Source organism: Heterodontus francisci, chromosome 26, assembly GCF_036365525.1.
Source record: "Heterodontus francisci isolate sHetFra1 chromosome 26, sHetFra1.hap1, whole genome shotgun sequence".
NCBI classification, from domain to species: Eukaryota; Metazoa; Chordata; class Chondrichthyes; order Heterodontiformes; family Heterodontidae; genus Heterodontus; species Heterodontus francisci.
In genome coordinates this window covers 30594825-30621211 of record NC_090396.1, presented here as the reverse complement: position 1 = coordinate 30621211, position 26387 = coordinate 30594825, and the positions used below count along the sequence as shown (strand labels likewise).

At 43.1% G+C, this 26387-nt stretch overlaps 1 protein-coding gene across 1 annotated transcript in view; it reads right to left on the bottom strand.

The window, feature by feature from the left end:
* LOC137384244 (dynein axonemal heavy chain 9-like) overlaps positions 1 to 26387 on the bottom strand; it is a 584247-nt gene that overhangs the window by 12836 nt on the left and 545024 nt on the right. Inside the window, exons 67-68 of the mRNA XM_068057979.1 lie at positions 16652 to 16834; positions 14681 to 15070 (exon numbers count right to left, since the gene is read on the bottom strand). Of these exons, the coding sequence (XP_067914080.1) occupies positions 14681 to 15070; positions 16652 to 16834 (573 nt within the window). The remainder of the gene's footprint in view (positions 1 to 14680; positions 15071 to 16651; positions 16835 to 26387) is intronic.

Here is a 26387-nt window from a genome sequence, read left to right as displayed (position 1 = left end):
TATGGCTGCCCGCCAGCTCTGGCGATCGCTGGCAACTGACTCCCACGACTTGTGATCAATGTCACAGGACTTTATGTCGCTTTTGCAGACGTCTTTAGAGCGGAGACATGGACGGCCGGTGGGTCTGATACCAGAGGTGAGCTTGCTGTACAATGTGTCTTTGGGGATCCTGCCATCTTCCATGCGGCACACATGGCCAAGCCATCTCAAGCGCCGCTGGCTCAGTAGGGTGTATAAGCTGGGGATGTTGGCCGCCTCGAGGATTTCTGTGTTGGAGATACGGTCCTGCCACCTGATGCCAAATATTCTCCGGAGGCAGCGAAGATGGAATGAATTGAGACGTCGCTCTTGGCTGATATATGTTGTCCAGGCCTCGCTGCCATAGAGTAAGGTACTGAGGACACAGGCTTGATACACTCGGACTTTTGTGTTCCGTGTCAGTGCGCCATTTTCCCACACTCTCTTGGCCAGTCTGGACATAGCAGTGGAAGTCTTTCCCATGCGCTTGTTGATTTCTGCATCGAGAGACAGGTTACTGGTGATAGTTGAGCCTAGGTCGGTGAACTCTTGAACCACTTCCAGAGCGTGGTCGCCGATATTGATGGATGGAGCATTTCTGACATCCTGTCCCATAATGTTCATTTTCTTGAGGCTGATGGTTAGGCCAAATTCATTGCAGGCAGCCGCAAACCTGTCGATGAGACTCTGCAGACAGTCTTCAGTGTGAGATGTTAATGCAGCATCGTCAGCAAAGAGGAGTTCCCTGATGAGGACTTTCCGTACTTTGGTCTTCGCTCTTAGACGGGCAAGGTTGAACAACCTGCCACCTGATCTTGTGTGGAGGAAAATTCCTTCTTCTGAAGACTTGAACGCATGCGAGAGCAGCAGGGAGAAGAAAATCCCAAATAGTGTAGGTGTGAGAACACAGCCCTGTTTCACGCCATTCAGGATAGGAAAGGGGTCTGATGAGGTGCCGCTATGCTGAATTGTGCCTTTCATATTGTCATGGAATGAGGTGATGATACTTAGTAGCTTTGGTGGACATCCGATCTTTTCTAGTAGTCTGAAGAGACCACGTCTGCCGACGAGGTTAAAGGCTTTGGTGAGATCAATGAAAGCAACGTAGAGGGGCATCTGTTGTTCACGGCATTTCTCCTGTATCTGACGAAGGGAGAACAGCATGTCAATGGTCGATCTCTCTGCACGAAAGCCACACTGTGCCTCAGGGTATACGTGCTCGGCCAGCTTCTGGAGCCTGTTTAAAGCGATTCGAGAAAAGACTTTCCGCACTATGCTGAGCAGAGAGATTCCATGGTAGTTGTTGCAGTCACCGCGGTCACCTTTGCTTTTATAGAGGGTGATGATATTGGCATCGCACATGTCCTGAGGTACTGCTCCCTCGTCCCAGCACAGGCAAAGCAGTTCATGGAGTGCTGAGAGTATAGCAGGCTTGGCACTCTTGATTATTTCAGGGGTAATGCCGTCCTAGCACCAGTGCTATTTAAAGGGATCATCAACAAATTACAGGTTAGTTGCTGATTGGTTTCTTCTGGCTGTTGCTTCAATTCTGCAAGAGTTCATTACTTTCTATAGTTGTTTCAAGTTGCAGAAGTCTACAGGGAGTGGTGTGTGAGGTGGGGTGAAGCACATTTTGCTGACTTCAAAGCTTCTGGACATAACAGTTGCTCCCAAACATGGGTGCACTAGTGGGCATTCCCCTTGTAATACAGCATGGCTTGGAAAATGAACAGAGGGCATATAGCGCAGGCCAAGCTGCTAGAAGAGAGAGTGGCAGTAGGAGGACGGGAAGGGTCCTTAACAAGTGGTTATATCTGCCCAAGGTGTTCAGGAGGCAATTCTTCTACCTGACCCTCAGCGACGATTAATGTGCGAGACATCTGTGCTTCAGTACGAGCATCCTCACTGAAATTTGCCACCTGCTGCAGCCACAAATGCAACCTCAGAGCAGGGCAAGGACTGTCTGTAAAATTGACCCTGGCTATGAACTTTTATGCATCTGGCTCCTTCCAGGCTGGAACTGGAAATATTTGCAACATCTTGCATTTTGCCAGCCACTGTTGCGTAAGGGAAGTCACTGAGCCTCTCCACTCATTGAGACTAACTACACTTCTCTCTTGCCAGAGACAAGTAGGTGGAACAAGCACACAGCTTTGCTAGGATTTCAGGCTTCCCCATGGTGTAGGTGCCATTGACTGCACACACTTCGCATTGCAGGGTGCTGCATGTCAATTTTGTCCTGTACCAGAACCATGAGATTTCATGGGGTCTTGAGTCAACGTTGAGGACTCCCAGGGCCACTCCCTCCCAAATATATACCACTGTGCCACCACATCCGGTGGGTCTATCCTGCTGGTGGGACATAACCAGGGATGGTGATGGAGGAATCTGGGACATTGGCTGTAAAGTATGATTCAATGAGTGTGACTATGTCAGGCTGTTACTTGACTAGTCTGTGGGGCAGCTGTCCCAATTTAGAGACAAATCCCCAGATGTTAGTGAGACGGACTTTTTGAACTGGGTTGTCATGTCCAGTTCCGAGGTCAATGCTGGGTTGTTCATCAGGTTTAATTCTAATTTGAATTTTCTGTGGTTGTTTGATACAAGTGAATGTCTTGCTAGGACATTTCATAGAGCAGTTAAGAATCAACAACATTGCTATGGGTCTGGAGTCACATACAGGCCAGACCAGGTAAGGACATTAGATTTCCTTTCCAAAAGGACATTGGTGAACCATGTGGGTTTTTACGACAATCCCATAGTTTCATGGTCACCATTACTAGGATGAGCTTCTTATTCCAATTTTGTTTAATTAATTGAATTTCAATTCCCTAGCTGCTGTGGTGGATTTGAATTCATGTCTCTGGATGATTGGTCCATGCCTCTGGATTACTACTCACTATGCTCCCATACTCCATTTAGCCCCCACATAGTGGTGACTTTCCAAATCCCATGCCTGTGAGAAGCTGAATTCTTTTTTTTAATCTGATATAATGGGCTGAATTTTCCTGGCCCATTGACAACAGGCTGGGAGGTGGGAGGGTTGGTAAAATGGCAGGTGGGGGGGAGCGCGACGACTTCCTGCTGCTATGCCGTATTGCTAGCAACAGGAAATGTGGTGGCTCAGCCGCACATCTGGTGGCCAATCAAAGGCCACTACCCGCCTCCGTGGGCATTTTACCTATGTCGGGAGGGCCCAGCATCAAGTGGGGAGCCCGCCAGGTGAAACCTCCTGGCAGGTTTCGGGATTCATGAGGCCCTCCTTTATGGGCACTCCATGGCCCACAGCGCAGCCCCCTGTCGGCAATGGCTGTCCCCACTGTAACGGCACCCCTGTGCATCACGACCCTGCTATCGCTGGGGGCTACCTGCCAGGCCCTGGCTTCCCCCACTCAACTCACCAGCCTTCAAGGGAGCCCTGTCATTAAAGCACCCTCTCTCTGGAGCTGCAGCCTCAGCAATGGCCACCGCGAACAGAGGCGCTGCTGAGCTGCCGACCCTCTGATTGGGTTGGCAGCTCTCGAGGGCAGGCCACCATCCTCAATTGGATGGCGGCCCTGGCGGCGACCCCTTAGTTGGCTGTCGCTGGCAATGTGCCACCCAGGGTCCTGCCGCCGGCTGAAGCGGGGTCAGCTCCCGCTTTCGGCCCCAGCAGCGGGACTTCCAGGTGAACGGCAAAATTCAGCACAATGATGCTGCGAGCCTGTATTTCCATTCTACATTTGAAACCAAATCAAATGGGTCAAAATGAAACAAGACTCTTTCTTGAAGTGTGGTTACAGTGAAAGCACATGTATGTCTCCAGGGGAAAGGATAAATTTTGGAAGGGCAATTGTCCTCTTTTAAAGATCGATACAAAGTTGTACTATCAGATCCAGTTTATTCATTCAAACCCAGTTGGTTGTTAGTCCTTTCTCTCAGTAAGCAAAGTGATTCAAAGGTAAATCAGTAGAAGAAAACACCGTAGAATCCTGTCACACATCATAGGCCAGGAATGTTAGAAATGGCAACATTGGTAATGACTAGGCTTCCATTCACCATCATTTAGTAGCATTACACAGATTTGTGTAGTCGCATCATTTTAAGCTAATCAAAAAAAACTGCAACAAAATCTGCAGATGCAAAGGCAGGTACCACAGTTAATATAACGTAGACTGCATTCAAATTACCTTCATTATTCAAACTGCGGAGCTTTCAACCAATCACAGATGAGTTACTGTTCCATAAATGTCAGCCATGCTTCTCCTGACGTGATCTGAGCATTATTTTTAATGCCAAAGGTGACCTACTGGGATAATTACTTCTTCAGTGTGGCATACAACTGTCTCTGGGAGATTTAAACCAGACCGAACACAACAAATTTCAATTGGCTAAAAAATTGGGCTGACAAAAGGCAAATTAAATTTAACGCTGTAAAGTGTGCATATTAGAATTTTCCTGTTTGTGGCATGACAGTGTTCTGCAGCCACCACATCTATCATCACACTAAGGACCTCTCGGTGTTTTCATCTGCCAATTCAGTAGCTGTCACAGTATACGCATATTGTACTTTATTTTAACTAATGTCCGGTTTTGATGAGAGGTGTCTAGCTTTTGCTTGTGTCAGCTCCTGTAAATCAGAAATGAATAAGGCCAAACATGTTTGACGGAACGTCGGTTTTGGGCTGTTAAGGTGTGTATGTTTCAACACTAAAGCAGAGAAAAAAATTCATTAGGGGTAATTTTCACCTTCAACTTCATCACCTGGGCAGTAATCTAGCAGAGCAGATTTTAATCAATTTAAACAATAGGCAGGCAGTCTGCTCTGCTAGATTACTATCTAGCAATCAGGCGATGAAGGTGAAAATTACTTTCATTATCTCTATGTGAATAACAGAGATATTTTGAAAGAAAGAGAATTTGGGGTAGATTTTCATGTCCTAGCAAAATTCAACCCAGAATGTTTGAAAAACTGATACAATTCATGCCAGAAGTATCGTGTGCTAATTGTTAACTTTCCCTGGGTCATCTCATTTGCATAAATGTTCACAGCTCCAGGTGCAGTTTAGACATGTTGGTGTTGGTTCATTTTAATGGTGCACCACTACTTAAAGAGAAGTGGTCACATTGGAACAAAAATTCTTACAGCTGTTAGAAAAGACTTTTAAATTGATGTCAATGGTAGGGGAGGTAGTTTGGGGTAAATAGTGACAGGCTGAAGACAACCCTTGTGTTTAGGCACCATATGCAGTTACAGGGCAAGTGATGAAGTGGCTCACGATGCTATCAGAGGTGTCTGAAGAAACTTGCCTCAATGTGGCATTCCTGCAATTCACCCGACATGGTTTTGTGAAAGGGAAATCATGTTTAACCAATTTATTGGAGTTCTTTGAAGAAGTAACATGTGGCATTTGATAAGGTACCACATCAAAGGTTATTGCGGAAAATAAGAGCTCTTGGTGTAGGGGTTAACATTTTGGCATGGATAGAAGATTGGCTAGCTAACAGGAAACAGAGAGTAGGCATAAATGGGTCATTTTCTGGTTGGCAAGATGTAATGAATGAGTGATGTGCCACAGGAATCTGTGCTGGGGCCTCAACTTTTTACAATTTATATAAATGACTTAGATAAAGGGACCAAAGGTATGGTTGCTAAATTTGCTGATGACACAAAGATAGGTAGGAAAGTAAGTTGTGAAGAGGACATATGGCTACAAAGGGATATAGATAGGTTAAGTGAGTGGGCAAAGACCTGGCAAATGGATTATAATGTGGGAAAATGTGAAACTGTCCATTTTGGCAGGAAGAATACAAAGGAAGCATATTGTCTAAATGGTGAGAGATTACAGAGTTCGGAGATGAAAAGGGGTCTGGGTGTCCTAATGCATGAATCGCAAAAGGTTAATATGCAGGTACAGCAAGTAATTAGGAAAGCTAATAGAATGTTATCATTTATTGTGAGGGGAATTGAATACAAAAGTAGGGAGGTTATGCTTCAGCTATACAGGGTATTGGTGAGACCACATCTGGAGTACTGTGTACAGTATTGGTCTCCTTATTTAAGGAAGGATGTAAAATACCTTGGAGTCATTTCAGAGAAGGTTTATTAGACTAATACCTGGAATGGGCGGGTTGCCTTATGAGGAAAGATTGGACAGGCTAGGCTTGTATTCGCTGGAGATTAGAAGAGTAAGAGGCGACTTGATTGAAACATATAAAATCCTGAGGGGTCGTGACAGAGTTGATGTGGAAAGGATGTGTCCTTTTGCGGGAGAATCTAGAACTAGGGGTTACTGTTTAAAAATAAGGGGTCGCCTACTTAAGACAGAGATGAGAAGTTTTTTCTCTCAAAGGCTTGTGAGTCTTTGGAACTCTCTTCCTCAAAAGGCAGTGGAAGCAGAGTCTTTGAATATTTTTAAGACAAAGGTAGATAGATTCTTGATAAGCAAGGGGGTGAAAGGTTATTGGGGGTTGGTGGGAGTATGGAGTTGAAGTTACAATCAGATCAGGCATTATCTTTTGAATGGCGGAGCAGGCTCGAGGGGCTGAGTGGCCTACTCCTGCTCCTAATTCATATGTTCGTATGTAAAGAAAGTCAGGGTTGAAGAGACCTTAGTAGCCACTGATTATGCTGTGTCACAGTGTCGTTTGTCACACAGGTCAGATTGCAGCAGCCTATCAGTGCATCATTACATCAAGCAAAGCATTATGGATCTCATCAACATGCTATCTAAGGGTTGACAGTTATTTAAATCCATAAAACAGATGTGTTTAAACATTTTGCGGGAAAACTCATTCACATAGTGCCGCTTGAAGTGGCACTACACAGACAACATCAATTTCCTGGGGAAGAAAAGACTTTTTACAATGATATCAATGAGGAATACCACCGAGGTCATGTTGGTAGCGGCTCACGGTATTGACGTAAGTCAGCATAGCGTCACTTCCGCGAATGGATTTTTTTCCTCTATCTCTCAGCGAATTAATTTGTTACATATCAAGGACCCCCAGAGGGTCCATAATAATGGATTACAAAATATAACAAATTTAAGGAATATACATAAAATGCACTCACCCTCCCCCTCCCCCCCCCCCACCCCTCAACTAAGTTTAAATGGTTTTGTATTTAGCATAAAAGTTTGAATTTGCAGCTCTGCAAGACTACAAGAAGCTCTGACACTGGGATTTTGGGGGCTGGGTAGCACAGCACATGTGGGCCTTAGGTGATTCACAGACATCATCACCACCAACAACTTATATTTATGTAGTGCCTTTAACATAATAAAACGTCCCAAGGCACTTCACAGGAGTGTTATCGAACAAAATTTGGCACCAAGCTACACAAGCAGATATTAGGATAGACAACCAAATCATTGATAGGTTTTGAAGAGTGTTTTAAATGAGGAAAGCAAGATAGAAAGGCAGAGAGGTTTAGGCAGGGAATTAGACAGCTTATGGCCTTGGCATCTAAAGGTTCCCTTGCTGGAGCAATTAAAATTGGGGATGCTCAAGAGGCAAGAATTGGAGGAGTGCAGACAGCTTGGAAAGTTGTAGGACTGGAGGAGATTACAGAGATAGGGAGGGGTGAGGCCATGGAGGGATTTGAAAACAAGAATGAGAATTCCAAAATTGAGGCGTTGCTTAACTGGAAGTCAGTGTAGGTCAGCAAGCACATGGGTAATGGGTGAATGGCATTTGGTGCGAGTTGGGACACAGACAGTGGACTTTAGGCTGCCCTTAAGTTTACGGAGGGTAAAAAGGGGGAGGCTGGCCAAGATTGCATTGGAATAGTCAAGTCTGGAGGTAACAATGGCACGAATGAGGGTTTCAGCAGTAAATGAGCTGAGGTGGGGTGGAGACGGGTGATGTTTTGGAGGTGGAAATAGGCGGTCTAGATGATAACACGTATGTGGTGTGGAGCTCATCTTGAGGTCAAATAAGACACCGAGGTTCAGAACAGCATGGTATAGTCTCAAGGCAGTTGCCAGGGAGAGGAATGGAGTCAGTGGCTGGGAAAGAGAGTTTGTGGAAAAAAAACAGTGGCTGGAACTTTACGGGGTGTGGCGGTGACCTCGCACACTGGCTTAAAAGTTGGGGGCGAGCCCCCTCCGCCGGGCCTGGATTTTGCATGGCCCAGGCCCTTAATTGGACTTAGGTGGGGCTTCCACCCCACTGAGGGAGCGGTAGCCACTGCTGGGACTTCACCCAACCAGAAAAGAACCGTGGACGTCAGCCTCCATAAAGGTGAGTGGGGTTTCAGGCCTCACCGAGGACAACTGGCTGAGCCTCGGCCGAGGAGAGTGGGGGTATCTTCAGGAGGGTGGGAGGGAGGTGCTCCATCGGGGCTGGCTTGTTCTGCTGGGAGGGCTGGGGTTGGGGTGCCCTCTGTGGGGCACTGGGTGCCTGAACAGTAGGCTCACCCCACTTCCAAGGCCCCTCTGGAGGCTGCCAAGTATTACCGGGAGACCGCTGCTGGTAAAATGGCAGCAAGGGCGGGTAGGTGACGGGAACAGCACCCCCTGCCTCCCACTTAATTTTATGCCTCCCCACCACCTGCCTCCAGCTCACTCCCTGGTTGGGGTGGGGATGGGGAGGTTGGGTTGAATGGGGGGCATAAAATTCCAGCCAGTGGCTTCGGTCTTCCCAATATTTAATTGGAGGACTGTTCATCCAGTACTGGATGTCGGACCATAATTTCAACATTCCTGTCATTAGGATATGCCCAGTTTTATATCACCTTGTGCACCGCAGTTGGAGGTAGAAAACACAAAAACTGTCTGCATGTCTGTGAAGCTGCTCCCCTGAAAAGCTCATGTAGTTCCATAAAGATCACAGTTACTCCATCACAGGCCAGCTAGGCGATCTGGGATAACAGCCTGACACCAAATAGCCACATCAACCATCTCAGTGGCTATCATTCATTTCAGCAATCTGGTTATCACAAAGAATGACAGAGACCTTAAACACAGGGGACACAGTAGCTCAGTTTTTTTGCAAGGCTTCCAGCCGCTGATCAGTATGTTTGACAGATCCAGCCTTTGCTGGCACAGTAAAAAATAAATCAAAAAGGGTCAGTAAAAAAAATCTATAAATAATGTAGCAACTGAATTTAGAAGTCATTCTGCCATTTAGTACAAACATTGCTCTATTAAGATGGCTGAGTACAAATTTGGTTAGTTTTCCCTTCCGCTCAATGCATTTTGAACATCCAATATTATCACTGTGAGGGGAAACGGGGCAGCAAAAATCTTATTAGGACAAATGATGTGGATAGTAAATATGAGGAGATGTGGCTCAGTCACAAAGGCAGTGAGCCAGATGGGTTATATCAGAGATATCAACATTAAAGAGGTTTGAGGACCATCAACCAAAAGGCATATTAATACCATTTGAAGCAGCATGGAGTAAGGGAGAAGGATATGAAAAGGAAAATAGAAAGGGGTGGGGGAGGGGTTAATACTAGATGGGATGCTAAGAGGAAAAATAATAAATTATCTTTTTTTTCCTTCCATTAAAGTAAGTCTGGCATTTAAATATGGTCTCCTGACAATCTGCTACACCAGGAATGCATATGCTGCAGTGGTCCCAGGTGGCACTTAACAGAAGGCCACATTAAACCTAGAGGTTTATTTAATTGGAACAAATTAAAATTGGACAGCACTGTCAACTCAGTATTAATTTGGGTCAATTTGCATCTTCACTCATGGCCAGTGTGGGAAATGGAATACCTCACACTGGAGCAGTTGGGAGTGCTTTTCTGAGCTTGGGATTAAGGTACATTGCTGATACTGGGCACTGATAATTGAAAAGATATTTCCACTCCCAGCACCGGTATCCCTAACTAGAATGAGTAGAAGAATCAGCGATAGATGAATATTGCCAGAATGATGATAAATTCAAACATAAGGGAAGATTTTGGTTTCACAGGCAATGTCAAAAAAGCTAATAGTTACTTTCATCAATTATCACAATAAATCCATCTGATATAATTATTGAGGTATCTGGAAACAGCATCCAAATATTTGGTTTAAAGCATCGTGGTAACTGTTCAAAAGGCAGCAGCAGGAAGGACAATGTCTTAATTAAAAGAAAATGAATGAAGGTATAACTTGGACGTGGGATAAAAATGGATGAAAGGTAACATGAAGGACATTGCACAGTTTTAACAACACATCAAAGCTGCCTTTCCTGCTGTCATCTGTATGCTGAATCACTCCACCATTTACAAGTCATATATTTACAATCAGCACTTACTGGCTAACAGTAGGTCAGTTCCCTATTTGCAGAGGTAAATTTTATATTGCTTGGAGTTGAGAATATTAATTCCTTGAACAAGAACTCGGCATTTCTTTTTATAATAAGCTGTTTATAGCTTATTAAGCTCTGATTTTTTTTTTAAAGCAGCAATGCAAGGTTTCATCAATATACATGAATATTTAACCTGATAGCCGATATGAAATGCCGCTGTCGTTGTGCAAACTATTTGCTAAGTGCTCCGAAATATCACATTCCACACCGCATCCCTCAGAGGAATTTTGTTAATCTGCATACCGCAGAATGAATAAATAAAAGCTTTTGGTTGCTGAATGCTATGTAGTGATAATGAGGATGGAATGTCAAGTAACATCCACTTATTTTAAAAAAAAAAGCAATCTTCCACATTTAATATGCATTATTTAAACATGAGATAAATGGCCAGGCTTACATTAGGAACTGAAGAATCATCTCCACCAATGGATACAGTCGTAGAAAAGCAACTGTTACATTTAATGCATTAGAATCTTAAGCAAAACATAGGCCCAATAACACTATCTCTTTTTAGAGATCAAAGCCCCTCCAATCTGTTACTAAATCCTTCAAACTCTTCTCATTTAGTGTGAATTCTCATGGCAAGTTTGATGTCAGTGCAGAGTGGTTTCAGCTGTACGTTGATACTAAACTTGTCCTAACCAATTACATAGTGAAGCAGAGGGACACTACCTCTTAGCTTGGGTATTATATCAGGCCTTGTCTCCGGATTCAGGCTGCATTTATATTACAACCACAGTGTAACCTCTTCACACCAACACGACACTTGCAGGTCGCTGACACTGCCTAGCCTGTATTTCCCTCCTCCTGCCCTCATCAGGAACACTGTTGGTCTCTGCCACATGCATATGATGGTTGGTAAGGTGGGGGTGCAAGCAGGTGGAAGAGTCTGGATGACCAGTGATTTTTTTTTTCCTGTCTGCCTGTGTTAGCCCCACCCAATGACCCTGGACGTAGTGGTAACGGCCTTGAATGCCCCTGTAGCGCAGCCTCTTCCTCCAGTTTGACCCCAATGTTATGACCAGTTGAGGAAGGGGTCTAGGGCTCCCCTCTCGGCCTTTTCCTGGTTTGGTCATAACAGGGTTTAACTTGTAAAACACAGTGTTTTTAGCTTCCTCTCAGTGAGTCCTTCCTCACTGTTCTCTAATTGTAATTGTAAAGAAATCAACCAGACAGGTTTTCTTAGATTTCAACATGAAAGGTGTAAGTTTATTAACTTTAAAACTCTAACTCAGTTAAAACTACTAAGGATACGCGACCACGCTAGCATGCATACGCGACAAACACAAATGCAAATAGATACAGAGGAGGAGAAAGAATTAAAAGGGTGGGGGGAGGCTTGAAGTAGTAGATGGAAATTCAGTTACTGGTTTTGGGTTAGATGTAAAGTCTTTGATTGAAGTTAAGTTGAGCAGTTCTCGTTGGGGCCCTGTGCACACTTCCAAACTTGTTTTGCTGGCCTTCTGTCTTTAGGCTTAAGTTCCATGGACCCATAGAAGTAACTTTGCGTGAGAGAGGTGCTCTCTTCTTGAAGTTCAATTGCAGTCTACCTCAAACATTTTCTATGAGCACAATTCGATCAACTCCAGGTTGAAACAGTCTCGCCTGCAAAGTTTGTAGATTCTTCCAAGCTCACCAGACATTCTCAGTGGGGGAGGGGGGGGGAGTTGGAATGCTGGCTCTTCCACATTCAATGACTCTCAATGTCTCTTGATCATCACTATTGACAAAATTCATCTGGCTAATAGGATCAAGGAGTACTCCCATTGTCTCTCCATGCAACTGTCTTTTAGAATGCAAATGTGCAGGCATATTTTCAGCCACTGTTCTGTGGTCTTTTTCAAACAAGTTATGGTCAATGTCCAGTAAGCGTTCAAAAATAGTGTTCTATATGACTAAATCAATATTTCATTTGGCAGGTGTGATTTACCTGGTGGGGTCCACAGTCTCGACTGAGGCCTTCAGTGGGCATCACTTCTGATCGCCGGCATGCTTCTACCATTTTAGATCCCTCACTGGCTCTTCTGGTGCTACAGCAGCAGTGTTTGCATTCTACTGTATAGACTGTCTCCCCTGTGGCAGTGAGATTTCCACCATAAGCCAGTTGTGCGCAACTGATGACCCCCGAGCCAGGGATATGGGTCAGAGTTGGGGCAGATGTGAAGAGTCGGGCAGCAGTCCTGCTCTGCCAGAACCCTGCCCCAAAGAAAAGAATCCTAGCCATAATTTCAGAAACTTAAATTACCTCCTAAACACATCTTGGATCAATACACAGCAAATGGGTAATAATAGATCCAAGTGAATTCAAGGCACAGGAGCAACTGTAGAGCTCATTTAACATCCAGAGAGTATTTGGCAATGGTTTCATAGCTTATGGTGTTACCTAAACCCCTTGTTTAGATTCTTGTACTGTGTATCATTTAGGGCAACATCTGCCATATCCCCTAGATTACTTTATGTTCCACACTCCAATGCTGCTTTATGATTTAGATGCTGAGGTTGACATATTAATGTCTCATTGTTCCAAATTTGCAGATGCATCATACTGCAGTATATAGATTATAACTTGGAGATTCCATCACCTATATTGTTCTTTCTGTTTATCTGTCAAAAAGGAACCTGTACAATTAAGCCACGACCCCTACAAGAGCTTTGTAACACACGAATATTTGGCCTGTTAATCATGGTGCTCCAAATATATACTTGCACTACAATTTGCTGGAAAATAATTAGTAAATGTTACAACGAGCATGGCAGTGGATCAGGAATGGTGTGGCAAATAGATAGTGAGAATTAATTTTGCTTGCTGATTTCTGCGGAAATTCCAACCTAATTCTTTTCTTTATTTATATCTGGCAGCAAACTGCTAAAAGACATAAACAGGGATAAATATTGAGTAACAGCCACAAAAACAACCAGTTCTGTGGCTCTCAGCCTGTAACACAAGGCTATTGTTACAGTCAAGTGAGGAGGGGTCGAAGGGCTTCCCTCTTTTCCTTCTCCTTGTTTGACTACAACAAGTTTAATTCTTCCTTAAAGTGGATGTACTGGCCAATTCAGTAGGTGTTTGATTACTTACTTGCTATGATCATAACCAGAACCAATCGGACAGGTTTTCTTGAGTTAACAAAGAAAGAGGTTAACTTTACTGTACCTAAACCAAATTAACAAAATAACAACGTGCCAACTTTCACTCACACACACACTAGTGGTTTACACATACACAAATAAGTTACAGAGTGGGGAAATGTAGATTGGTTGAGTTAGAGTCCATAAAACAAAATTTTTGTCTGTGGCGTTTGATGATTTGGCTGGTTTCCAGCTGAATTCGGTGGTCCTGTGGCTTTTAGTTTAAAGAGGTAGATGACTGGTTCAGTGGGTCTCTTTGGAGACAGCGATGTGGATGATTTCCTCCAACGGGGTTTTTGATTGTAGCCGGAGTATACTAAGGTGGTCAATCAACAAGCAGGATTTGAAAACCGTCAAGCTGGAAGAGAGAGAGAGAGACCCCTACTTAAGGTCTGCACATGTCAGAGTCCAAAAGCTTCTGTTTTGCTGCAGAGAAAACACCAGTTTAAAACCACAGTTGGGGAGGGGCTTGTCACATGACAGTCACTCAGATTCAAACTTAGCAGTTAGCAGTATTTCTTCATCTTGCTGAGAGAACAGGTAGTTCCTTTAAACTTCTTGGGTCTTGGTTCTTGCTGGGGACTTAGCAGACATCTTGTCTCTCTCCTCACAAGCATTGCAGTGTAGGATACAGTGTTGCAAATTAGGTGATCATCTTAAGCTTGTCTTTTACAAATGTCTTTTAAAAAATATAAATTCAGATCTCCAGTCAGTGGATTAAAGAAAATTATCATTCAACAAAACACATTGGTGTAACACTATGAGTACGAGCTGTGCATTTTAAGAGTGCTGTACTTTACCTGCGATTGACATCAGAAAGCAATGTCAGAAAACAATGCAAAAGACAGTCACCCCAACAGATAATTTCAATGTTTCAAGCATTGCTGTAGCTTTTCTTTCTGATTGCATTGTGTAGCAATGTGAGAAGTAAGTATAAATGACAATCACATTTGTATGACATTAAACCTTCCAAAATGGGCTCTGTTTTGATCAATTTAGAGATGAGATACTAACTGTATTAAAATTCCCAGAAGTGATATTGCTTCTTTTAAATGGACTCCTATTGTGATTCCTATATACTCAGCCCCCTTCTGCAATGACCTAAGCAATTTCAGTTGCTTTAACTAAACAGGACTTGAACTTCCAAATAGTATGGATTTAGTTCCTAACCTTGTAACCTGTTCACAAAAACATTGAAGAGTTTTAGATCTTAATTAGCTCCAGTGAGAGAAAATCTATTGAGTACCTGAGAATCCCAGCGTGCACCCTCCATGAACAGACCATGCACATAGGCACCTTCACGAGGTGGACTGCTGCAATCCTCGCGGGTTTTCTTTGTAACATCACACTGAAGACACATTTTGTCTAAAGGCCACTCATTCCTCCTGGCCATAGACTGCATGATGGCCGTGAGGAAAGACTGTGGGTTGAAAAAGCCAGCGAGCCACACTGCAGAAGGAAGGGCGAAGTCGGATGTCCAGGTTTCCAGTTCCTTAATACGACTAAGGAGGTCAACAAACCAGTTGGCTAGTCCAGCCATTGATGGGTAGGCCCGTTTATTCCAAGAATCTGGTACTTGATCAAAGAAGATGGCATTTTGCAGATTCTCCATGTCACTAGTCATGGTCAGCTCTCCCTAAGTAGAATAAGCAGCAGTAAGTAAAACATCATGGAAGTGATTGACTCAGAGCATTAGGGTTTCTGTCTATTTTTATTGTCTTTGGCCTAAAATTGGTCCAGAAAATCATGCTGATATGAGATATTGTTTTTATGATTAATTAAGAACATTAAGTTTGAGCATTTGTTTCAATTATCTGAACAGATTATATACTTAAACTTAACATTACATGCTTCAGCAATGCATTAAATGCACAGCGCTTGGTTGGAGCAAAGAAAGGTGTAGTTCCCTCCTGATAGTGCAGTAGAGGAAGGAATAAAATGGTGAATGTGTCTCTGTGTTCTTGGCAATGGGATGTACATATTTGATTTCTGAAGACTTGTGGATAAACCTTCCCAGGTGGTTTGTATAGGCTTATGTCAGTTAGTCTGTGCAATTGAACTTCAACTTCATGAACAGACACATGGGCGAGATTTTAACCCATTCAAAACCCATCCGCTTGCATGGAGTTAACATGGGTCCTGTGGGATCTCTGAAGCTAAAGTCTCAAAGTTCACATCTGCTAGTAAGCTGCCATTAAAAAAAAACTGTTGTTGCTTTTCACATTTGAACAGTGGATAAGAGTGCATGGGGGCTCGTGCAATACTCTGTAGGGAATTCAGGCTGTAACTGACTTTGGGCAATAGTTTAAAACAAGTGATATTGATGAGCTGCATGTTACACACTCTCAATTCCTCTGTGATTCAACCTTCTGCATTCTCCAACTGTTTACATTTCTAATTGTCCCTATATGCATCTGGGCAAATACAGAGCTGCCTCCTAAATAGGACAATTTAAGCCAGGCAGGAGCCAAGCAATGCAGACATCCAATACTTTGTTAAGCGGTTTATGATTTTTAAGAACCACAAGTTTCTTCACAGTGGCTTTTAACACAAATCAAAAAGTGTAAACATGAGTTTCAGCTTCGCACTCTCGCCTCAGTAATTGTCAGGTTAGGCCTCATTCCAGGTATTCAACATTTCATCCCATTACTGAGGGAGTGCTGCTTTGTCAGAGATGCCATCTTTAAAATAGGTTCCATCTGTCTCCTCAGGTGGACATTGAAGATCCATGGCATTATTTAAAGATGACCAGGGAAGGTTCTCCTGGTGTCCTGGCCAACATTTATCCCTCAAATCAGATTAACTCATCACTATCTCATTGCTGTTTGTGGAACCTTGCTGTGCATACATTGACTGTGTATTGATCTATATAACAACGGTGACTATACTTGAAAAGTCATTGATTCACTGTAAAGATATTTGGTGCATCTTGAAGTCATGCAAGATGCTATATAAATATAAGTTCTTTCTTCGTAAACACATGCATGTACTGTACACTTTAAATTCTTCCATGGCAAGAAAAATGCTGTATAATAATTGATAATCAAACAGTAACAGTTATATTTATGGATCATTATTCAGAGTTTTCTCTCAGTAATCCCAGGCTTACTAAGATCCTCAAGAAATTAATACTTTTCATAAATTTATTTTCTTTTTATTCCCCCAATGATAAATACCAAATGGTTTTATTTAGCCGTTAGGATGTTTCTCAATGTACCTTCAATCCCAAGTCCAGCTCCTTAAGTGAGCGCTTGATCTCTAATGTAAGAACATTCATTCGCTCACACTCCTGAAAAGCCACCACGATGTAGGGTGTCCGCTCCTCCGCCTTGCTCATTAGCTCTAGGATGTTAAACTCCTCTGGCAACTTTTCCATTACCTCGTCCAAAATAGCCTTTACCTAGAATGCCAAAGAACAGGAAGGAGAGCTGTTAATATCTCCGCATTATTGAGCCCTGGGAAGTTTCTGAATAATGGGACAGAACTTGGCTCTTCTATCACGACTGAAATTTACTGCTTTAAAGGTGATCCACTTTCCACTCTGGATTTGGTGGTGAACAGGCAATTTAACAGCAGATATAATTTATGAGTCAGCGCTTTCAACAGTGAGAGTTAGTTGCAAGTTTTGAAGGGCAGATTTGAAAAAGGATTACAGATAAATCAGCAATGGATGGCATGCATTGGAGAAAAAAACCCTCTTAGCTTCCAGGGTCCGTGCCTCTATTTAACTGAATTACTGGGATTGTTCAACAATTGTTTAATTGAAGAGAGTATATTTACAGTTTCACTAACCAGTGAAACATCAGAATTGATATTTTAAATTCCATAAAGTTGTTCTTTATTTCAACTTCTTCAGATTTTCTTTCCTTCAAAAGCCTTTTTCAGGGTCTCTGACTACACAAGCAAGTATTACGTGACTGATTCTTTTGCACTGGATTTCATTGGAGCTTCAACTAAGTCAGTTCCTCAGACTAAACCTTTACAATAACCTTGTCCTAAATACAATAGATTTGACTGAACTGAAGAGCATAGAACTGCAACCCTGATATAACTGCAACCCTGATATAACTGCTCCAGACAGCTTCGTACGCCCCCGCAACAAGCCAATTTTTCTGATCCAGGCCAAGACAGCTAGTCACCGTAATCTTAAATGCCAACATGGTGCAACACAGACATGGGCCACAGGTTAATGCCTGTATTTCACACATAGTGGTCATTAGGGAACCTCTGGGCAGGAATGAAGCACAAGGACGCAGCTTGGACTCCAGTCCACGGTTGTGACTTGATCACAGTGCACTTACCTCCCCGCCAGCTCTTAATATTCTTAAACTTTTTTAGCAGGCAGGTTTGGATCATCTTGCCTCATGTTATAGATAAAGGTTGAGCTCTTCACTTACTAAAGAATGGTTTGAAAGACTTGCATTTGTATAGCGTCTTTCAGGATCTCAGGACATCCCAAAATGCTTTACAGCCAATGTGGTAACTTATAAGTGTAATCACTGTTGCAATGTATAAAAAGTGGCAGCCAATATATGCACAGGAAGTTGCCATAAACAGCAATGTGATAATGACCAGAGGCTTTGTTTTAGCGATGTTGTTTACTACAGAACAACTTACTTCACCGAAAGTCACATATCCTTACACATTACAAATTGACATAATTTAGCATTCTCTGGTTACTGAGTTTCATGTTTTAACTATCCTACATATTGTACCTGCAGCACAAACACAAAAAAGTCCCTGCCGACTCATGACAGAGTGGCTAGTTCAGTTAACAGAGTGATCTTTGAACACAGTCAAGTCTGGCAGAGCTGTCAGGCTAGATTTCTTGGTCTCACTGTGGGTCTCACTCATGTTTTTCTCTCTCTCTTGCCCCCTTTTCTCAGGCTGCCTTTCCTCATCAGCTGCTCTCAGTGCTCTCGCTCGATTGCAACACTGTCGGGGCAGAGTAGAGGAAGTTGTATACTGCATCAGTTCCCTGTTGTACGTGACCTGAAAGTGCTTGATGATGACCCTAGCTACGATGTAAAAATATTCTATGCTCAGGAATTAATAACCTCAACATGTTAAACTCTAAAATGCATCAAAAAATCTAAATTTCCTTGAACATCTTTCCCACCAGATTTGGAATTATCTGCCTTTAAACTGATTTTGACATTTCATAAAAACACTAGGTACTGCTATTAAATGTACTCTGTCATCCTTAATGGTTTCTGGTTACCTTCTGTACACTGAGCAATTGTGGAACTGACACTAATTTGCTCCTTGTTTTCATTATACTGTATTGCATGTTAACATTGCCCAATTTTGGTTGACATATTTAGAATGTATACTTTTGATCCTTTCAGCAGAATTGCAGTAGCAGCTAGTTCAGCTGCTCTCTGGATTCATGTCTGAGAAATTAAAAGAAAAAAGGGAAAAATAATTTGCTTCTGTATTATATTGCACACACCTTCCTCACCATGTGTGTTGTCACGAGATAATAGTTTCTATCAGCAGTTTGAATTCCTTATCAACTTAAATTTGCATCTTTTTCATCAAGAGTTTTTAGGCTATTGTGGCCAGGTTTGAAAATTATTAGCCCCTAATGGTAGTGTTTTGTTTGTTGAACTCGGGGAGAGAAATCACAAAAAATATTCTACATTTCATCTCTTTTTAAACTGAGAGATTATCAAATTTAAACTGGTTTCTGCTAATTATTTTCTGAAAATGTCATGCTGTCTGAGCAAATACACACATATTTGCCCCAATTTCACCTCAGAGGCAGGGAGGGAGCAGGGATAAGGGGTGCAATTTTGCAGTGCAGAAATACAGAAGAACAGGTCTCCTTAAGGTCCTGCTGAATTTAACGGCAGGAGCTGATTAGCATTTTTTCTGTCTCAGTTTCCTGGCCGCAGCCAGGGCAGTAGGCCTTCGGCACCAGGGTCAAGCTGGGGAGCAGAGGGATTGGAATGGTCAGTTTGATGTGGCAGTGGAGGGGGTAAGATCAGAGGCCAGAGTGGGGGGACATCAGAGCTCAGAAAGCAGATAGGAATGGTTGGGGGTAGGGGGGAGGGGGGCGGTCTGTCCAATCACAGGATGGTTGATGAATCAGGTAAGCAGGATCCAGCTCGTAAGTGGAAAGGCACTACCTCCTGGATCCAGCAGTCTTCGCCTCCCTTTAACCTATCTCATTGAAGCTCGACAGGGTTGATACAGGATGTTTCGCCTGGCTGGGGTGTCTAGAACCCAGGGGAGTCTCAGAATAAGAGGTAGGCCATTTAAGACTGAAATAAGGAGGAATTTTTTCACTCAGAGGGTGGTGAATCTGTGGAATTCTCTACCCCAGAGGGCTGTGAAGGCTCAGTCATTGAGTATGTTCAAAACAGAGATCGATAGTTTTTAAAAATTCATTCATGGGATGTGGGCGTCACTGGCAAGGCCAGCATTTGTTGCCCATCCATAATTATCCTTGAGAAGGTAGTGGTGAGCTGCCTTCTTGAACCGCTGCAGTCCTTGGAGTGTAGGTACACCCACAGTGCTGTTAGGGAGGGAGTTCCAGGATTTTGGCTCAGCGACAGTGAAGGAACGGTGATATAGTTCAAGTCAGGATGGTGTTTGGCTTGGAGGGGAACTTGCAGGTGATGGTGTTCCCATTCATTTGCTGCCCTTGTGGTAGAGGTCGCGGGTTTGGAAAGTGCTGTGGAAGGAGCCTTGGTGAGTTGCTGCAGTGCATCTTGTAGATGGTACACACTGCTGCAACTGTGTGTCAGTGGTGGAGGGAGTGAATGTTGATTTCTGGATATTAATGATATCAAGGGATATGGGGTTATTGTGGGAAAATGGGGTTGAAGTAGAAGATCAGTCATGATCTAGTTGAATGATGGAGCAGGTTCAAGGGGCCAAATGGCCTACTCCTGCTCCTATTTCCTATGTTTCCAGAGACCCAGTAAACTCAGCCGGCCAAGGTGAAATATAAAATCGGTGGTAATATATTAGGCACTCAGCCTTGTTATAATATTTAATTGGATGACCCACCTCCTGGCAGTGGGTTGGTAGCTCCCTCCACTCACCCCCAACACCAATCCCACCTCTGCTAAATCTGGAAGTACACAGTGCTGGAGGGTTATGGTGGGAGTTCAGCAGTACCTTTGAGTAAATTTGGAGCCCATGTTGCCGATGGGTCTATTAGTGACATTTGCCATATCCATCTTAAAACAAGAACGACGTTGAATAAAGTCTTCCTCTGTCTTTTATAATGGTATCTGAAGTCAAATTGTTTCAGAGAAAAGTGGCAAAAGTAAGTTGTGGGAGTAGAAAAGATGGAAGAAACTGAAGATAAATCCTTCTGATCTGCTTTGTTTTACAGCTATAGCTGTGGCTTTATTACAAGGATTCTTGTTTTCCCTGAGCAAAACACTAGCAGTGAAATTAACTGTTTTGGCACTTGTCAGCACTCTTCCCAGGATTTCAAGCAGAAAATTTCAATAAAAGGCTGGCATGCTAGGAATCTTAAAATGCGTACATGGTCAGTTTAATTTAATGATTAGTTGGACACAAAAATATTTAGGCTATTAGCATTCAGTGGAAGAACTGTGCAGTAGTGAAGGGTAGATCCGTACTTGCCGAAGCAGTACGATTGGTGAATTCAGTAAACTGGTCCCTGTTGGATTGATGACACGAGCACCAAAAGAGACTGCATTTTTCCCCAAAACTTGCTACATGCTATTTTTTAAGAAAGTATATCAAGAGCTTGTGCAACATTCCCCCTGGAATTTGCATTTGTCACTGTATATGAACAGTATTTACACTAATGGCCTGCTACCCAACCCGGATCTGAACCCGTTGGGACCCGACGACATGTGTCGGGTTTGGGTCAGGTTGGGTCGCACTTCCGGGTCCGGCCGGGTTTGATACGCTCTATCACCACCTCAGGTAAGTAACTCTAATGTTAATTTACTTTTTGGACTTTAAAGGTGGTTTTGCTACAGTTATTTTAAGCTTCTGGAGGTAAGGAACAGAGTGAAAAATGGAAGGTAGGTTAACTGATGGTTGGGTCGGGGCGGGTGCGGGAAAAAAATGGAAGGACTCGGGCCGGGTCGTGCCGGGCTCGGGGTTGGATGCGGTTCTGTCGGACTTGGGTCGGGTCTCATTTACAGACACGAGCAGGCCTTTAATTTACACACACTGCCCTGTAATAATCACATCTGGACACAGAGAGATTTGAGGATTTTAATAAGAAAATTATTAGTCAAATTTGCCATGAAGTGGAGTTCATTAAAAGCAACAATTTCACCGAAAGGAATGCCAACTGCTTAGTCTGGCTCAGTATTTCTTCAAGGGATTAGAAGCCTGAAGAACAATGATTATGAAGGTCAGAAAATATGAAGGAGAGGTCACACATTAACTCTGTAGTTGCTGCTACCCCAGAAATATTGTATTCTTTATCTATATAGAAAATGCAATCCAATTTCAAATCTAAGCCATAGGCATAAAGTGGACTGAAGAATTTTCATAGCTGAATATATTAAAAAGAAAAAAATATGATCCCATTATGAGATTTTACAAGTACAATCTATTTGCAGATACAATTTAGAATGCACATTATTTGCCACCTGCTCATGCATAGGTACATAGGAAGATAGGAACAGGAGTAGGCCGTTCAGCCGATCGAGCCTGTCCTGCCATTCAATGAGGTCATGGCTGATCCGCGGCCTAACTCCATATATCTGCCTTTGGCCCATATCCCTTAATATCTTTGCTTAACAGAAATCTATCTATCTCAGATTTAAAATTAACAACTGTTCTAGCTTCAACTGCTGTTTGTGGGAGAGAGTTCTAAACCTCTACCACCCTTTGCATGAAGAAATGCTTCCTAACATCTCTCCTGAACGGTCTGGTCCTAATTTTTAGACTATGCCCCCTAGTTTTAGAATCTCCAACCAGTGGAAATAGTTTATCTTTATCTAGCCTGTCTTTTCCTGTTAATAACTTGAAGACTTCAATCAGATCACCCCTTAACCTTCTAAATTCTAGCAAAAACAGGCCTAATTTGTGTGGTCTCTCCTCATAACTTAACCCCTGTGGTCCAGGTATCATTCTTGTAAACCTACATTGCACTTTCTCCAAGGCCAATATATCCTTCCTAAGGTGTGGTGCCCAGAACTGCTCACAGTACTCCAAGTGGGGTCTAACCAGGGTTTTGTACAGCTGCAGCATAACCTCTGTGTCTTTATACTCCAATCCTCTAGATATAAAGGCTAGCATTCCATTAGCCTTTTTGATTATTTTCTGCACTTGCTCATGACATTTTAAAGATCTATGCACCTGAACCCCTAAGTCTCTTTGGACATCCACTGTACTTAACCTCTTCATTTAGAAAGTACCCTGTTTTATTCTTTTTTGGTCCAAAATGGATAACCTCACACTTGCCCGCATTGAAATCCATCTGCCACAGTTTTGCCCACTCACCTAGTCTGTCAATATCTCTTTGCAATTTTATGCTATCATCTAGACTGTCTACAATGCCGCCTAACTTTGTATCATCATCAAATTTGGATATATGACTTACTATGCCATCATCCAAGTCGTTAATGAATAATGTGAATATTTGAGGCCCCAACACAGATCCCTGCGGGACACCACTAGTCACATCCTGCCAATCGGAGTACTTACCCATTATCCCCACTCTCTGTCGCCTACCACTCAACCAACTTTCTAACCATGTCAATAATTTGCCCTCAACTCCATGGGGTTCTACCTTATTTAACAGTCTCTTATGTGGGACTTTATCAAATGCCTTCTGGAAGCATATAAATAACATCCATAGACACTCCCCTTCCCACTACATTAGTCACCTCTTCAAAAAATTCAATGAGATTTGTCAGGCATGACCTTCCCGTCATGAATCTGCACCTCTGCCAGGAGGGCATCCCAGGCTTAACTCACTCTCCAATTTCTACTGTGATGAAGCCCTTGAGCTTTTGTTGCCATCACCTTGTGCCAATGATAGGACAGTGATACAGAACTCTCTTTTATCATAACAGCTGAGTGAACCTCATATTGAACTCCATTATGCAAAGTATATTGGTACCAGAAGGCTCAGAATCAGTTTAAATTTTAAGAGATAAGTTGCTAACATAATAAATCCTAATCATGTTTCATGTACACACTAATTGTTCCTGTCTGAATACAAAGAAACATAATTTACTATTAGGTACATGGATAGGAATGTTGGATCAATGTAACAATGCACAATTATTGAATGCTAATAACTGTCCGAGATGACCATTTCCTATGCTTGCTCCATTTAAGGTAACATGCACTCTCTGTAAACCTAGACCTCTTCACAATCATTTCAGCAATGTTTGATAGATCAATCAACAAATAAAACCAAATCATGTTTTATCTGAAAATCTAATATTTTCAAAACAGTACTCATTAGTTTGTTCTTTCTTTGAGATTTTTAGTCATTCATAAATATGGAATGTCAAATCTGTGGAAACATTTCTCAGGAGCCCCCAAGTCTTCAATCACATGTCTCAAGAGAGACTGGCTGAATTAGAATTAGAACATTACAGCGCAGTACAGGCCCTTCGGCCCTCGATGTTGCGCCGACCTGTGAAACCATCTGACCTACACTATTCCATTTTCATCCATATGTCTATCCAATGACCACTTAAATGCCCTTAAAGTTGACGAGTCTACTACTGCTGCAGGCAGGTCGTTCCACGCCCCTACTACTCTCTGAGTAAAGAAACTACCTCTGACATCTGTCCTATATCTATCACCCCTCAACTTAAAGCTATGTCCCCTCGTGTTTTCCATCACCATCCGAGGAAAAAGACTCTCACTATCCACCCTATCCAACCCTCTGATTATCTTATATGTCTCTATTAAGTCACCTCTCCTCCTCCTTCTCTCCAACGAAAACAACCTCAAGTCCCTCAGCCTTTCCTCGTAAGACCTTCCCTCCATACCAGGCAACATCCTAGTAAATCTCCTCTGCACCCTTTCCATAGCTTCCACATCCTTCCTATAATGCGGTGACCAGAACTGCACGCAATACTCCAGGTGCGGTCTCGCCAGAGTTTTGTACATCTGCAGCATGACCTCGTGGCTCCGAAACTCGATCCCCCTACTAATAAAAGCTAACACACCATATGCCTTCTTAACAGCCCTGTTAACCTGGGTAGCAACCTTCAGGGATTTATGCACCTGGACACCAAGATCTCTCTGTTCATCTACACTACCAAGAATCTTCCCATTAGCCCAGTACTCTGCATTCCTGTTACTCCTTCCAAAGTGAATCACCTCACACTTTTCCGCATTAAACTCCATTTGCCATCTCTCAGCCCAGCTCTGCAGCCTATCTATGTCCCTCTGTACCCTACAACATCCTTCGGCACTATCCACAACTCCACCGACCTTCGTGTCATCCGCAAATTTACTAACCCACCCTTCTACACCCTCTTCCAGGTCATTTATAAAAGTGACAAACAGCAGTGGCCCCAAAACAGATCCTTGCGGTACACCACTAGTAACTAAACTCCAGGATGAACATTTGCCATCAACCACCACCCTCTGTCTTCTTTCAGCTAGCCAATTTCTGATCCAAAGCTCTAAATCACCTTCAACCCCATACTTCCGTATTTTCTGCAATAGCCTACCGTGGGGAACCTTATCAAACGCCTTACTGAAATCCATATACACCACATCCACTGCTTTACCCTCATCCACCTGTTTGGTCACCTTCTCGAAAAACTCAATAAGGTTTGTGAGGCACGACCTACCCTTCACAAAACCGTGCTGACTATTGCTAATGAACTTATTATTTTCAAGATGATTATAAATCCTGTCTCTTATAACCTTTTCCAACATTTTACCCACAACCGAAGTAAGGCTCACAGGTCTATAATTACCAGGGCTGTCTCTACTCCCCTTCTTGAACAAGGGGACAACATTTGCTATCCTCCAGTCTTCCGGCACTATTCCTGTCGACAATGACGACATAAAGATCAAGGACAAAGGCTCTGCAATCTCCTCCCTGGCTTCCCAGAGAATCCTAGGATAAATCCCATCTGGCCCAGGGGACTTATCTATTTTCACACTTTCCAAAATTGCTAACTCCTCCTCCTTGTGAACCTCAATCCCATCTAGTCTAGTAGTCTGAATCTCAGTATTCTCCTCGACAACATTTTCTTTCTCTACTGTAAATACTGACGAAAAATATTCATTTAATCTCCAAAGAATTGACGGAGACCTGGTTACACTACCACCATTATTCTCATTTCGGGAAGAGTAAATCAATTAGGGTTCATGCTCCTAATTGCTGAGCTGACTTCTGACATTAAGGCCCTGATTTTAATTTTGAGATGCGTTGGGACTGGATGGGGTCCAATAACGCATGAGAAAGCTTGTTCAGCCACCTCATTGTCATTTTACTTCTGTATTTCCCGAAATAAATCAGTGGCAGTGGACGCGATGTGAACCCACATGAAGTGAGCTCAACATCAGTATTTACAGTGTTAATGCAAACATGCAAGTAGAAGGAACTGGAGCTGATTGTCAGAGAACTGGAAGTGTCAGAATGGAGTCCAGACAGACACAGATTGTGCCCCATTTCACTGAGGCCTACCTGGATGTGTTGCTGAGGACTGTGAGAAGTAGGAGAAAGATATTCTTCCCTAGCAACAGGAGGAAGAAACCTGGTAGCTGAGACCAAGAAGGCAAGGTTGGGGGTTCTAGAGGAGGTCAGCAGCAGGACTGTGTTGGCATGTTCCTGGATTCAGTGCAGAAAGAGGTCAGGAAAGGTGAGTACAGTGACACATTCACCTACATCGTGCTCTGTGCAGCGCTCCATCTCTGTACTCTGTATTTTCATCCCTAATCCTTCACATCACTCCTCACATCCACTTACCTCACAGGTGCACACATCCTTCTCTTTCTCTGCACTTCTTTGCATCCCCTTTTGT